Below are 13,456 nucleotides of genomic sequence, written 5' to 3' on the forward strand. Positions count from 1 at the left end.
GCTACATATAGCATCTAAATTATTAGATATGTCCTAATTTCTGATATAAAAACATTGGCTAAATACTGGCATATTTTTTCAGTTGGTGGTGACTAAATATTTGCATTTATTAATCAGTTGATTTTGTTGGGAAAATACTGAAATAAGTTACAGAAGTTATAGGAAGTTATAGAATTATACTGTCTTCAGCTTGAAATTCATTGTGATAAGATTATACGGTACAATGACCCTAAATAAGGAAGGAAAATGGCCCGTTTCACGGTTAGGCGCCACTTTTTGTCGACCTAGGTGTCAAAATTTCAAGTTTTCTTTTTGAGATCGAATGTCATGATTTTTTATTCCTACAAATAAGAATGTGAATTTAAAGGAAAATGTAATGCCTGAGCTTAATTATTATTGCAATATTTGATTCCATGAATGATTCTATTGGAGATGAAGGTAATTTTGCTGAAAGATAGTGCTATAATATCTTGGACAGAGCTGAAGCACTATGTGTCCAACAGGTAATTTGAAACTGTATCATGATTAAGTGATATTTAAGCAAACTTGGTGCCAGATTTTGTGTTCTTATTTGGATTTATTGGAAAATTGTACCACTTTGAAGTAAAAATATAGTGTAAAATGGAGTATATGACCTCAAAAAGTTTCTGTTGTTTTACACTTCCTCCTTCAGGATGTGTAATATTTTGTGGAGATAATACTTGTGTTGGGGCACATACGCACACTTAATACTAACATTGTGAGTGTCCATCTTTTTACATTTAAAATTTCAGCTGGAAGATATGGTGGATGTGACAAAAAACAGATGTGAACGGACATTTTACACCTTGACCAATAAACAGCAGAAATAAGGCAAATTATTACCCAATGAAATGTCAGCACAAGTCAGTTCACACTAAGACACAAATTACACTTCACAAGAAAGTTCTGTTTCCAGCATAAATGACATCAGTAAAGCCAATAGTGGCGGATGTGACATGTGAACGGAACACCAATTTCCTTGGTATCTTGTTTCGTACACACCTTGCATATAACAAATGATTTTGCATGCAAAAGCACCAAGAATGCTATATGAACTATAAATTGTACAACTCACTGCTGAAAAGGCCTCATTTGCTTTAAAAGTTATAAATGCCTGAAATCCCATGTGGCAGATGTGACAGATTGAAGATGTGAACGGACATTTTCAATCTTCTCAAATTTACACTAGATAGTTATAATTCAAACCATTATTGAAATTTTTATTAGCTTACACACACTGTACGATCAAAGGATAAGGTCTTTTTAGCTGACAACATGTACACTATGTTCATGGGACTCTAAATGTTTATTCAGAGTAAATTGGATCCAACATGGTGGACGTGATGCTGAAATTTAGAACAGAATTCCAAATATTCATCTTTATCATCAACTGGTAATTGTCAAGCAGTAGGGCCTACTCTGTTTGCAAGAACCACATAGAACAGTCATATTTTTAGAACACAAATCACTGCACGCAAGGGTCCACATATTTTCAAGTTACAATGTATAAATGCAAGAAACTCCTTGTGGATGTGACAAAATCAGATATGTGAACAGACATTTTTTACCTTCAATTGATATGCAATTGTGGCATCATTATTCATTAACCAGTCAAATCATAGTGTTTTTGTTAGAGCAACTATGCATTCAAGTTGTTGTTTTTTTTTTTCACAGTTAAATGATATCCAATGTGGTGGATGTGACATTTTTGTTGTGATCAGAATCCCAAATATGCAAAATCTTACTGTGAGAGTTTTCCCAGAGAATTAAAAGGAAAAGGTAGGCCTACAAGTACTGTGAGTCTTAGTTTTACTGTACTTTGAGTTAATTGTCCACCTATAGCTTCTGCCTGTGATGAACCTAGAAGTGAAAACTTAGTATAAGGACCAATCCTATGTATAATCCTAATCATAACAGATGAAATGCAGATTATGCGGTCATGACCCTGTTTTCATTATATGCATTGGAAATCTATAGTACAGGCAAAAGCTACACTAATGCTCCGATACGTCACCTACCAGGAATCCCCCAAGAAACTTTGTCATGGCGGTTAAAAATCACATTTCTAATTAGTTTATGAACATGTGAACTCACAGAATAAACTTTCATACTTATTGACAAACTGAAATACAATTGTGTTCTGAGAAAAGAAACATTTTTTCCTCCTTCGTAGTATGCCACCCTTCCACCTCTTCTCTTTGTAAGTCATCACCAATATGAACCATTCTTTGCTAATGACTGTTCATTTTTAAATGTTTTTAATGACAAGTCTTATTTCACTTTTCGGCTTTATGAGGCTGTTTCAGCAGGGGGCACTGGGCATGCAGTATTTCCCAAAGGTTGTTTCCTTCTTGGTCATGTCTTTATAGTTGTGTGTGCAAATACCAATTATATCTCCCCCCCCCCCCAAAAAAAAAAAAAGAAAAAAAAAAGAGAAAAAAAAATTAAGGCATTTAACTAAATCATCACTTCTTTTACCAAAATCTCTTTTAATCATGCAGACATAGCTGTAATTGTTTCATTCGAAATTGACAGTATGGACGTTGAACACAAAATTTATCTGATCTGCAATAAGGGTTATTGATATGCCACAGTGGTCCAGTTTGCCCATGCATCTGCATTCGTTTTACATGACCAAAAGAAAAAAAAATGGACCTCCCCACCCCACCCCACCCCCCCCCAAAAAAAAAAAAATAATTAGAAAAACTTTTTTTTTTCAGGAAAAGTAGGGATTTCTGAAGAAAGTTTACTAGGGGCCTCCTTAGCTTCAACCAGATCCTATCCTGTATTGTGGTACTACAGAAAAATCTTGGGAAATAAAGTATACTTATTGCAGAGATGGGAGTAGTCAAAGTTAGGAGATCACTTTTAACCCACTTTGTACCTGTTGCTATTTAGGATTAGAACCAGTACTGGCGGGCAGAAGCTCGGTAGTCTGGTGGATACTTTATCCCCTATAAAGATAGACTTAGCCTGTCTAGTGTAATCAAGACCAGTAAATTGGTTGGAATCTAACCCAAGTTGAATGCCTATGATTTTGTCATGGCGACTACTAAAACACTGCATAACCAGTGTTTATGTTGGAGGCTAATCGTTCAATCAGCTGCAGTAAAATAATTTACAATTTTTCACCCCTGAATCTTAGTTAACCATGCCAATGGTTGTGGATCATTTCACACTGTGTTCAAGTCTTGTTGCAGCGTAGTGCATAAGGGAACTAATGCTGAAAAATGCTATGCATTTGGGAGATACACTCTAAGTCCGTTCACACCCAAAAATGTCACATCCACCATATATTTAATCATTGTTAGAACATATCAAATACATGGTGCAGCAAAGGTTCAATCAATGCAATTAAATAACATTTATATTCTTTTGCCTTTATGAGATTAATCATCTGGAAAATTGATTAAAATATGTAGAACATCAGCTTTCACAGGTACAGTGACAAGATCACGCTACATCCTCACTGTGAATAAGTATTTCAATGTAAAATCAAGGTAAATATGATGTACATTTTGTATGAGTGGGTGTCTGATATCTAGATATCTTGGTAATGACATGCTTTAAGAAAATCTAGACATACTTTGTCCCCCAAAGTAAGTTGTCCCTAGATTTTACTTGATATTCATTGAAATGTCCGTTCACATCTGAAAATGTCACATCCACCAGGCCATTTCAAGCATTTTCGAAGTTTTTCAAATTTTTAGTTTCATAGTAATGTCAGTATCAATGGCATTTGTAAGCTTAGTACAGAGTCCGAAGAATGTCTGAAGATTCACAGTCAATCAGGCCAGTATTTCACGAGATGTACACCAAAATGTGTCTCTGACAAGAAATGCTGGTGGATGTGACATGTGTGAACGGACACCATGTTATTTGACATAAAGAAAGCATTTGAATTTCAAATGCTGAATTGTTTTGGAGGGATGGACACCCAACTGTGTATCATTGATTTATGCAAAAATTTTAGAAATAAGCTTAACCATTAAAGAGTTATAGTTATATAAAATTTTGATGGATGTGACAAAAATGTGAACGGACATTTAAATTTTGTTTTCATATTACTGTCATTTCATCAGATGGAACTGAAGCACAAACAAACTTTCTACAGTTACTCATACAAAGCTATACTTCACTCTTACGTTATTTTCCTGAGACTTGCCTTTGTTTTCTTACTTACACAACCCATATAGGAAGATGCTTAAATGTGAACGGACAATGTCACATCCACCAAGAGAATTTGGGGGTGGAAAAAAAGAATAAAAAAGGAGTTGAAACTTTTTGACTCTGATATGATTCATTATGGCCACTCATTCACTACACATAAATATGTTCAGTTAACTCAAAGCCAGATATGTGTAATAAAGAATGGCAAAGTTTGCAAAAAAAAGGATGTTTGCCAGGTTGACACCCAGTAGGTCAGATTTGGGCACATCTTGCTTCACTGTGACCAAATGCTTTGGAGTTGCATTTTCGTTATGCTGTGGGAGGTAGACCCCATGGGGGTCTAACATATGCATAGCAAAACATTTCATGAATCTGCTCTTATTCTGTGTAGTAGACTGAAAACTGAAAAAAATGAAAAGTGGCGCCTAACCGTGAAACGGGCCAAATAACAACTCACATATGTGTGCAATGTAGTCATTGTGTTTGTAATAACACGCATCATGACTGTGAACCCATTGGTGCCTACTCCATGTACAACGTGTGTAGTTGTAATTGGTGAGAAAGTAAGGATGTTTTTTTTTAAAAAGAGAATGATGTTGACTTTCAGAGCAATCCGTCATCACTCACGTACACCTGTTACCACCCCGTGCAACGACGTCCACGTGTACGACTGCTAAACTTGTAGCCTAATTATGCGCTCGTTAAAAAGTGTAAATGGAAGGCCCGTGTCGTCGCCAGGCGAGAGCAGCCGGCAGGGGTTGCATCGAGTCACTGTGGCTATCAGGCAGTCCAGTGATTCATCGGCTGCGATGTACATGTCTCATGGTTGATTGACAGTGAACGGTGATAAAATGCACTTTCATAAACACATATTTCCCAACTGTGTCATGACCAGACCATGGCTTGTGTACTGTGCGCTGTGTCCATTATGTGCGTTTTGGTGGTGGTTAGGGGGTTAAAGAAGGAATGACTGCGGTAGACAGTGACAGATGATGTGAAATTCCTGCCCATGGAAACTTATCCATTCCAGAATTGCTGTGATGTGAAACCATCAATAGAGCTAGAAACAACTGACAGATGATATATTATTATTCACTTTTGTGTATTGGAAGTGTACAACTGTATATAAAGCAATTCATATTCCATTTATTTTGATAGGACTAGAAAGTACATCAGGCTGTTGATTTTAGGAGTGGCCAATCTGCATGGCACAGTGTTGTACAGTGGTTGAAGGCTCCATTGTATGGGTTTTCAAACAAGAAGTCCTTAGTTCAAGTCCTGCAGGGTGCTTTACCCCATACATTTTGTATGTCCTTGTTCAAGGTTTTTACCCAAGATGCCCCTTTTCACACCGGTGTATGACTGGGTACCAGGCAGTGCTGGGGTAATGATAATGGCAGGCCCACTGGAAGAACAGTGTTACAATGAATAATGCTGTATACGCCCTATATTTTGCGAGTCTAAATTTTTGCGAATTGGGACTTCCCAACGATTTCGCGAGTGGTTAAATTCGCGATCGCGGAGTACTGTACTGAATGGATAAATTCATACATGTGTGTCACATACATATTGGGATCAGAGTCATTATTTTCGTGTGTCTTTTATTTTGCGAATAGCACCTGACTGGCGAAATTCACGAATAGCACCTGACTTGCAAAATTCGCGAAAATAAAAACCTTGTGAAATATTCGGCGTATACAGTACGGTACCCTTGGAAAATAACTTCCTGTATGTCTGCTCATTTATTAAGTACATCCAATCGTAAACAAACTTTCAACAGTTTTCCATCATCTTGCTCATTTTCCTTCGATCAGCATTCTGTTTGATTCAGAAGTTTAAATTGTTAGTCTTTTTGATGAGAAATTTACGCATCATTAGTTTAACAAAATTTCAAGTTCTGTGATTAATCTGAACTGCCAAGGTCTCAGGTACTTTTCAAAAAATGAGACTATGAAAGAAATGCAATTGATTAAAATCAATGCAGGAAAAAATGAAAAAGTGAACGAAGAAATTGGGCATGACCAGATTCATCATATATTCTACTTTTTTTTTCGTAAAGAGTAGTGTTAGAATTAACCATCTTGAAATGATTTTAAATGGAATAGTGATATTTGTTTGTTGAAATTTCAGTAATATCTTGTTGATGACGGCACAATTTTCAAGTGTATATATTTGTTTTGTTGTTGTTTTTTTGTTCAAAGGAATACAAAGTTCATGTCTTCATATGAATGCTAGTCAAATACAACGTGTAGTTCTGTTTAGGGAAGCTACATAAGTTTTGCAGTTTTTACAGCCAACACAATGTTTAACAATGCCTTTAATGTGGTTCTGTTTTTGTTATTGCAATCTAGTCAGTTTCGAAACAACAGCATGTTTGTTGGAATCCAGTGGACTTCAGACTTCCCTCGTTCCTTTTCCCTTAGTCCCATACAATACTTATGGTGCCATTTGAAAAGTTCATATCCAGATCAATAGGGCTGCATCATGCACGGGTATCAGTGTAATGTTTACTGTGTATTTTATGATACATTTTACTGTGATTTTATTGTCACAAATTTTGTGAGTCAACTGATTGGGAAATGACAGATGTGCCGTATATAAATTTTAACCCGAAAATGGAATTGGAATACAGACCTTATTTCTCATTCTTTTATCTAGGTTGTTGATCACAAATTAAATCACTCGCAGAATTGTTATACAAGTTCCAAATGCACAAAATATTATACACACAGAACATGATATGGTCCTATACAAAATGATTTCTCTGTGTGTGTGTGTGTGGGGGGGAATATTCAATTCAATGCAATTCTATTCTATTCTATTCTATTCCATTCCATTCCATTCCATTCCATTCCATTCCATTCCAACCCATTCCATTCCATTCCATTCCATTCCATTCCATTCCATTCCATTCCATTCCATTCCATTCCATTACATTCTATTCAATTGTCTATTTATTTCCATCAAGAAAAGAATACATGATACAAAGTGGTACATGTCAATTCGACTTTCATCCAGTTGGGGAGAGCAGATCATTGAGCACAATACAAAATATATGTATACGAATGGTATTATAATGAAAAAGGATTACTGGTAAAGATTGCATAAAATTTCTCATAACCTTCCAGCTACCATGTTGTATGCACATAAGTGCATAAAAAACTTGATTGAAACATCAATGTTTTACAGACTGACACCATGTTTATTGTCATCCCCCCTCTCCCCCCCCCCCCCCCATTATTTTGTGAAAAGCTACTGGCTTCTGTACAGTGAAGACTGTTTGAGGGTGTGGCCTGCAAGTTCATACAATCGTAGAGTGTACCACATTTGACAGCCACAGACTACTGTGCATTTTAGCATTAAATGAAGAAACAAAACACAGCCAATTTGATAAAAATTAGACTTGTAATAAATAATGTTTACCATAGGGTTTTGTTGTTTCATACAGTATGTTATTCATTAAATTTTGATACTACATGTACGAACATAGGCCTACATGTACATAGTGGCAACCGCATACTGTGTGCAAGTCAGATGAGAAAATTACACATACACTGTATGTGTCATTGCCTCACATGTGTTTCAATCTTCACTCAAATTTCCATTTTCGACAAGACATCAAATGAAAATATCGTATCTTTTTAATCAAATGTTTGTTGTGTTGCGATATACAATGTAGTAGTGACTGTGACTTTGAGAGGGATACAGTAGGTCTGTTAAATATTTGTTTAATCGCTGACCAAAAATGTCATTTTTTATGATATTCTTGTGCACAAATCCATGGGAGAGTTACATGTATGAGTTGACGATGCCATAATACCTCGCCTTATGTGCATATGATTGTGACCAATAGCATCATTTGGTTAAAAATATGTTAAACTTTTGTTAAACAATTTTTTTATAGATACACATACATTGTACATGTAGCTGCCAAATCTAATGGTAGAAATACTAAATTGTAGTACTCAGGAGACATTTCAGCCTGTGACAACTGTCTTAGCTGCATAAAATTCAGAGGTAATTCTTTGAATAAATATAGTGTTTGCTTCTATGCAATAATAATCTGGACACTATTAGTTATTTTCAGGAGTTCAATTATTAGTAAAGTATACACTTAAGACGTGTTAGCAGCTAATGCATACATAACTGTCTTGATTTAAGTCTGATTTTGCTGAAACTTCTATCATTTTGGTGAATTTAACCTCAATCTGACTTCCTGATGTCTAGATGTGAATGTTTATTTCTAAAGCTGCTTTGTAGCACACCACTGTGGCAAGAAAGAACATGTTTCTGCTATTAAACTCTGTACGTCTTGCACGAATAGGTGATGGTATTCAACCATGAATGGAACCCTCACTTGCAAATTATAGTTGGGGGGGGGGGGGAGGAAGACGTGACATGAAATCTAACATGGTGACCCAAAAGGTCAACTAATTCTGCTGACGTGCCTTGTATGGAATTTGGTCTGTTGACATTTTGTTTGACTTAAAGTGTGTAATACAAGAAGTACCATTCTGCAAAGATACATTGCTGTACTTTGCAGTCTGCCTTTGAAGCCACGAAGAACAGACCCAGGCAATGAAATATTATCTTTTAGCCATGATGATTATATCAGAACTTTTTGAGGATAATGGTGATGGTAATGATTACAGAGATATTTACAGTGGTAAAATTATGATACTGACAGTCAGTAATATTTGATTGTCAGTGCCATTGCTCCTGCTGATACACTGTATGCTTCTACTACAACAGCTACTACTACAACTACTACTACTACTTCTACTACTACTACTACTACTACTACTACTACTACTACTACTACTACTACTACTACTACTACTACTACTACTACTAGTAGTAGTACTACTTCTATTACTACTACTATTTTACCTCTACTACTTGTACTTCTACTACTGCTGCTGTTACTACAGACTAGTACTACTAATAGAATGTTATCATTACAGGTACCAGTGCTACTAGCACTCATGCTCTCAGTGAAGTAGACACAACAGTGAGAATGGGAAGAAAAGAGTTTTCAGTTGAAACTGGCTAAATATGATCGCCAAATCAAGTGAAGTTTTCCTTCAGAGCTGTGGATTTTGATGGAAAGGTGCATCCATCTTCTGTTGATAGCTCGATACATTCTACTACTTTAGGAGTGTGAATAGCTATAAATAGCCATGATTGCAGCCACTCTTGTGGATGCGTGAATTGTGACTAAATGCATGTAAGATACATGTATGTCAAAAGCTTCTACCATTTGTATTGCCTGGTCTTCATGTACTGTGTAATTTGTATCATTGTAGGTCTGTGCTGAAAATATAGTGTTTAGAGAATTTGTTGACAGTATTGTAAAGTGGTAATAATGGTTGGATATCATATTGAACAACTACTATATATTACCAATGCAAATCAGGTACAATTCCTAGGCAGTCATGTGGTTTGTAAATAGCTGGATGTATGATACACTGTATAATATCAAATACAGAACTGTTCTAAAGTGCCCTGTGGAAATGTCATGATCGACTCTTTTGCTGTTTAGTACATGTAGTTACATTGTTCAGAGGAACTTGGTTATTTATATCATGGTTAAACCATGATTAATATTGCAAGGTATATTTGCATGATAAAATTGACAATAAATCAAGGCTGATTAATATTGAGGGCATATTACTGGGACTAAGAAAAATGTGTAGCTGAAAGTCAACACGATATATGTCATTAATAAAAATGAAAGCATAGGAGTAAGTGCTTTTGATGTTGTTTTTTTATTTGCATTTTGCAAAGGATTGTCTAACTGTGGTGTTTTGTCTATATTATAGAGGAATTTTAAACATTTTCCCATATAAATGAAAGCATTGGACAAAAGTAAAGTATCATGTGCAATTTGTCTTAAACCAGACAAGTATCAAGAAGTCCATGTAAATTTTGGGAAGGTGGTTGATGTGGAACCATGCAAAATAACAGCTGTTTTTGTGATTTTTACATTGTACATGTTCAAAGGTAAAAGTGTTTGCCAATTGTAAATGGTCAGAAAAATAATTATCTCTCATAATATTGTGATATTGATTGATTATTGTGATGTTTTATGAGCATGTCTGTGTGTTTTTTATTGCAGATGTACTGAATGATAATATGTACATTGTGTAAATGTGTGTGTGCATCGTAGAGAATTTTGTGATATAGGCCTGTTTTCATCAGGAAATATTGCAACATATGCTATATGTACAGCTGCATAATAATTATTGATAATACGTGCTTGTGTGATTACCCCTAACAGTCCGCTATACACGATAATGCAATTCCTGATACTTATGTGTTCAGTTCATGTAGCTTGATTTGATGGCTGCATATATGTACATGTGACTACATGTATGGAGAAAAATCTGGACATCAAGTCCAAGTGGAAGTTATGAGGCAATGGTTAATGTTTCCTGCAGAGAGTTTTCATACTGCAAATCATGGACTTTTGACAGAGTTAAGAAAGTCATACTGTAGTCTACATTTTCTCTTGATGAGGTTTCCAATGGATTTAGGCAGAGTTGCCCAATGATTTCCACACACAAGTAGTGCTAGTCTTGCAATTTTTTTTCTAATGTTATAATTTTTGCTGTCAGTGTGAAAGGACCCTCTTCTGCGAGAAGTCGGTTATTTATAAAGATTATGATTCTAATGCATGTATATCCGATTAGGCCGACTTTTCCTCTGCAACAGTTCCTGTTGTATCCGGCCTCCATTGTATGTGGTATGTTAAGATGTCATCAGCATTCATTTTGACAACACTCGTTTCCGTTTCCTACCCAGGGAGGACAGTGATGCTATTGAGATGGTGGAGCTGAACTCTAACCGGCCAAACTACCATTCCGGCACCGCCTCTTCCAGGAGCAGGACCGCATCATCCAACAAGAGCACCAGAGTGGTAAGGAGGGAAAAAATGTCCTGTCTATTGTTATTGCATTGCATTTTTGTTTGTTTGTTGTTGTTTTTTCAAATATCTCACTGCCATGTGGTGTAGTGCTGTAGCAGAGATGCCAACTACTATATGCACTATTTTGTACTGTCTTGTATTGAAGATACTACAGGTTTTGTGGAAAATATTGCTTTCCCAAATTTATCACTGCACATGTCTATTGCAGGGCGGTAATTACAGATAAGTTGTTTTCCCACCAAATATTTGCCTGTCAGCCCTCACAATACTGTAATGCTATTTACAAGGTTGGCATCCCTGCTGTGTCCATAACTTTCTGAAGTTGTCCATCTTGCAATCTTTCTGTCCATCCATCTGTACCTACATTGTACTTTCCGAACATTTCTTGTCATTATCAAGGTTATTGTGATACCTTCAGAATGACTGGAGAAATCTCTAACAATGCTGTAGAAATATGTATATGATCACAAACTCATACAAAGATGAACTGGATAGCTTCAGGGATCGTGTTAGTAAGAATTAGGGATAGTGGTGATGTATGAAATTTAGAATTAATAGGAAAATTAACAATAGACTTTACTAATTGTTTGGTAGAAAGATCAGGTGTTTAAGTCAGAGAACAGCATGGGTTACTTCCATGAGTGTCACTCAAACCACAAGTAATGAATACTGCTCTTATATCTGGTACTGGCTTTCTGGAGAGATGAAGGATATTCTTCTTTTATAGAACCTCCACCATTATGAACAACAACAAAAACAAAATATTGAACATGCATTTATTAAAAAGTTGTACTTGCTGTATACGATATGCTATTATATTACAGTATGTGGTGTTATGCCGTGATTATATGTTATATTCATACTCTGCCTGGAAGTACATTGTACATTGTAAATGTTTTGTTCTGTGTGTGTGCCTGCCCTGTGTTTGTTTTTATGGTCAATATCATAGCAGCTTAAATGGACCAGTGACTTCATTTGTGTTTAGGTGATGGTTTTGCATTTATGAGTCATCACATACAGTAGGCTATTATGATGGTGTCCAGAACTTTGCAGTGCATGGATGATATTACTGTTGACTCTCTTGGCAAATGCCGTTATATTTTATCTGCCAGTGGCAAATTGTGAATTATCAGGGACAAGTATTCACTGTGTGTATCATCTCGGATTGTCTTGAATGTGCTTTTGCTTTGCCATTGTGTTTCTTTTTATTTGTCTTATTTATCAAAATAATAAATACAATTCAATGGAATGCTCTCACTGAGCATTTATACAAATGGATGAAATGGCCAATGACACAGCCATTTTGGAATGCCACTTAAGAGAGAAGAAATCTAATGGGGCCTACATACATTCATATAATCAAGTTTTACATACAAATGTATTTAAGGAAGCTTGATTTGATTGCAGCTTCCATGCATAATCATTGGCATCAATTAGTCAAGACCAAATGAAGAAAATAACAAAATAATTAGGAATTTTGAGGAATGATATAAAAGTGCAATATAAAACCATAGTTGTTTCACACTGTTTGAGTGGTCACACTTCCAATTTAAGTACACAATCATATTTGTCAATGTACTTGGAAGGCATAAAAAAAAGAAGACAAGTATTGATCATGATCACAAAGGAAAAATACACACATAATTACAACTGTGTGATACAATGTATGCTATAAAAATTTGTATCATTTTCACTGCAGTGAAACCAGATCTATAGACTTATAGGCACTTCAGACATAGATATCACTGTATACCGTATAAGCATATTACACCCTACTTTACCAGCAGGTAATGTGTACACTATTTTTATGGGGTTAGTGCTGATCTTAGCTCGAAGCTGCTTAGCACCCCCCTCCCCATAGCCTCATGTGGCTTTATTGCATCAAATACCTTGAAAAAAAAGACAGACATTTGTCTAGGCTGTGTGTAGGGAGACATCCCTTTCCACAGTAAATGGGTGAGTCATTCATGAAGGTTATTTCAATTGCATTTTGTCTTCTTCTTTTTCATCATTAGTGCCACAGGCTTCTGTTCCATGCAATAAAGTGTGTTTTGACAGAATAGGTACAGTAGATATAAAGCAGTCTGAATTAATCTGGCTCTGAATGCACTATAATTTCCAAAAGAAGCCATGCTTATAAGTTGAAATATAACGAGTATGGCTTCTTTGTAGAGAAGATATTACTTACAAGAGACATATTTCGTAATTAAGGTTTTCAGAGAATTGTTGTGAAAGGACCAAGTTTTGGCATCAGCTAGCCTATAGGATAATTCGCAAATTTCAGAAAAATACATTCAGAACTACAATGTATGCATCGCATCCATAAACATGTTTGTG

At 35.8% G+C, this 13,456-nt stretch overlaps 1 protein-coding gene across 1 annotated transcript in view; it reads left to right on the forward strand.

Annotated features, from left to right (window-relative positions):
• The window catches only part of LOC140236389 (pecanex-like protein 1), a 128,475-nt gene that overhangs the window by 20,480 nt on the left and 94,539 nt on the right, over nt 1–13,456 (forward strand). Inside the window, exon 3 of the mRNA XM_072316328.1 lies at nt 10,996–11,110. Within this exon, the coding sequence (XP_072172429.1) occupies nt 10,996–11,110 (115 nt within the window). The remainder of the gene's footprint in view (nt 1–10,995; nt 11,111–13,456) is intronic.

Source organism: Diadema setosum, chromosome 1, assembly GCF_964275005.1.
Source record: "Diadema setosum chromosome 1, eeDiaSeto1, whole genome shotgun sequence".
In the NCBI taxonomy this organism is placed as follows: Eukaryota; Metazoa; Echinodermata; class Echinoidea; order Diadematoida; family Diadematidae; genus Diadema; species Diadema setosum.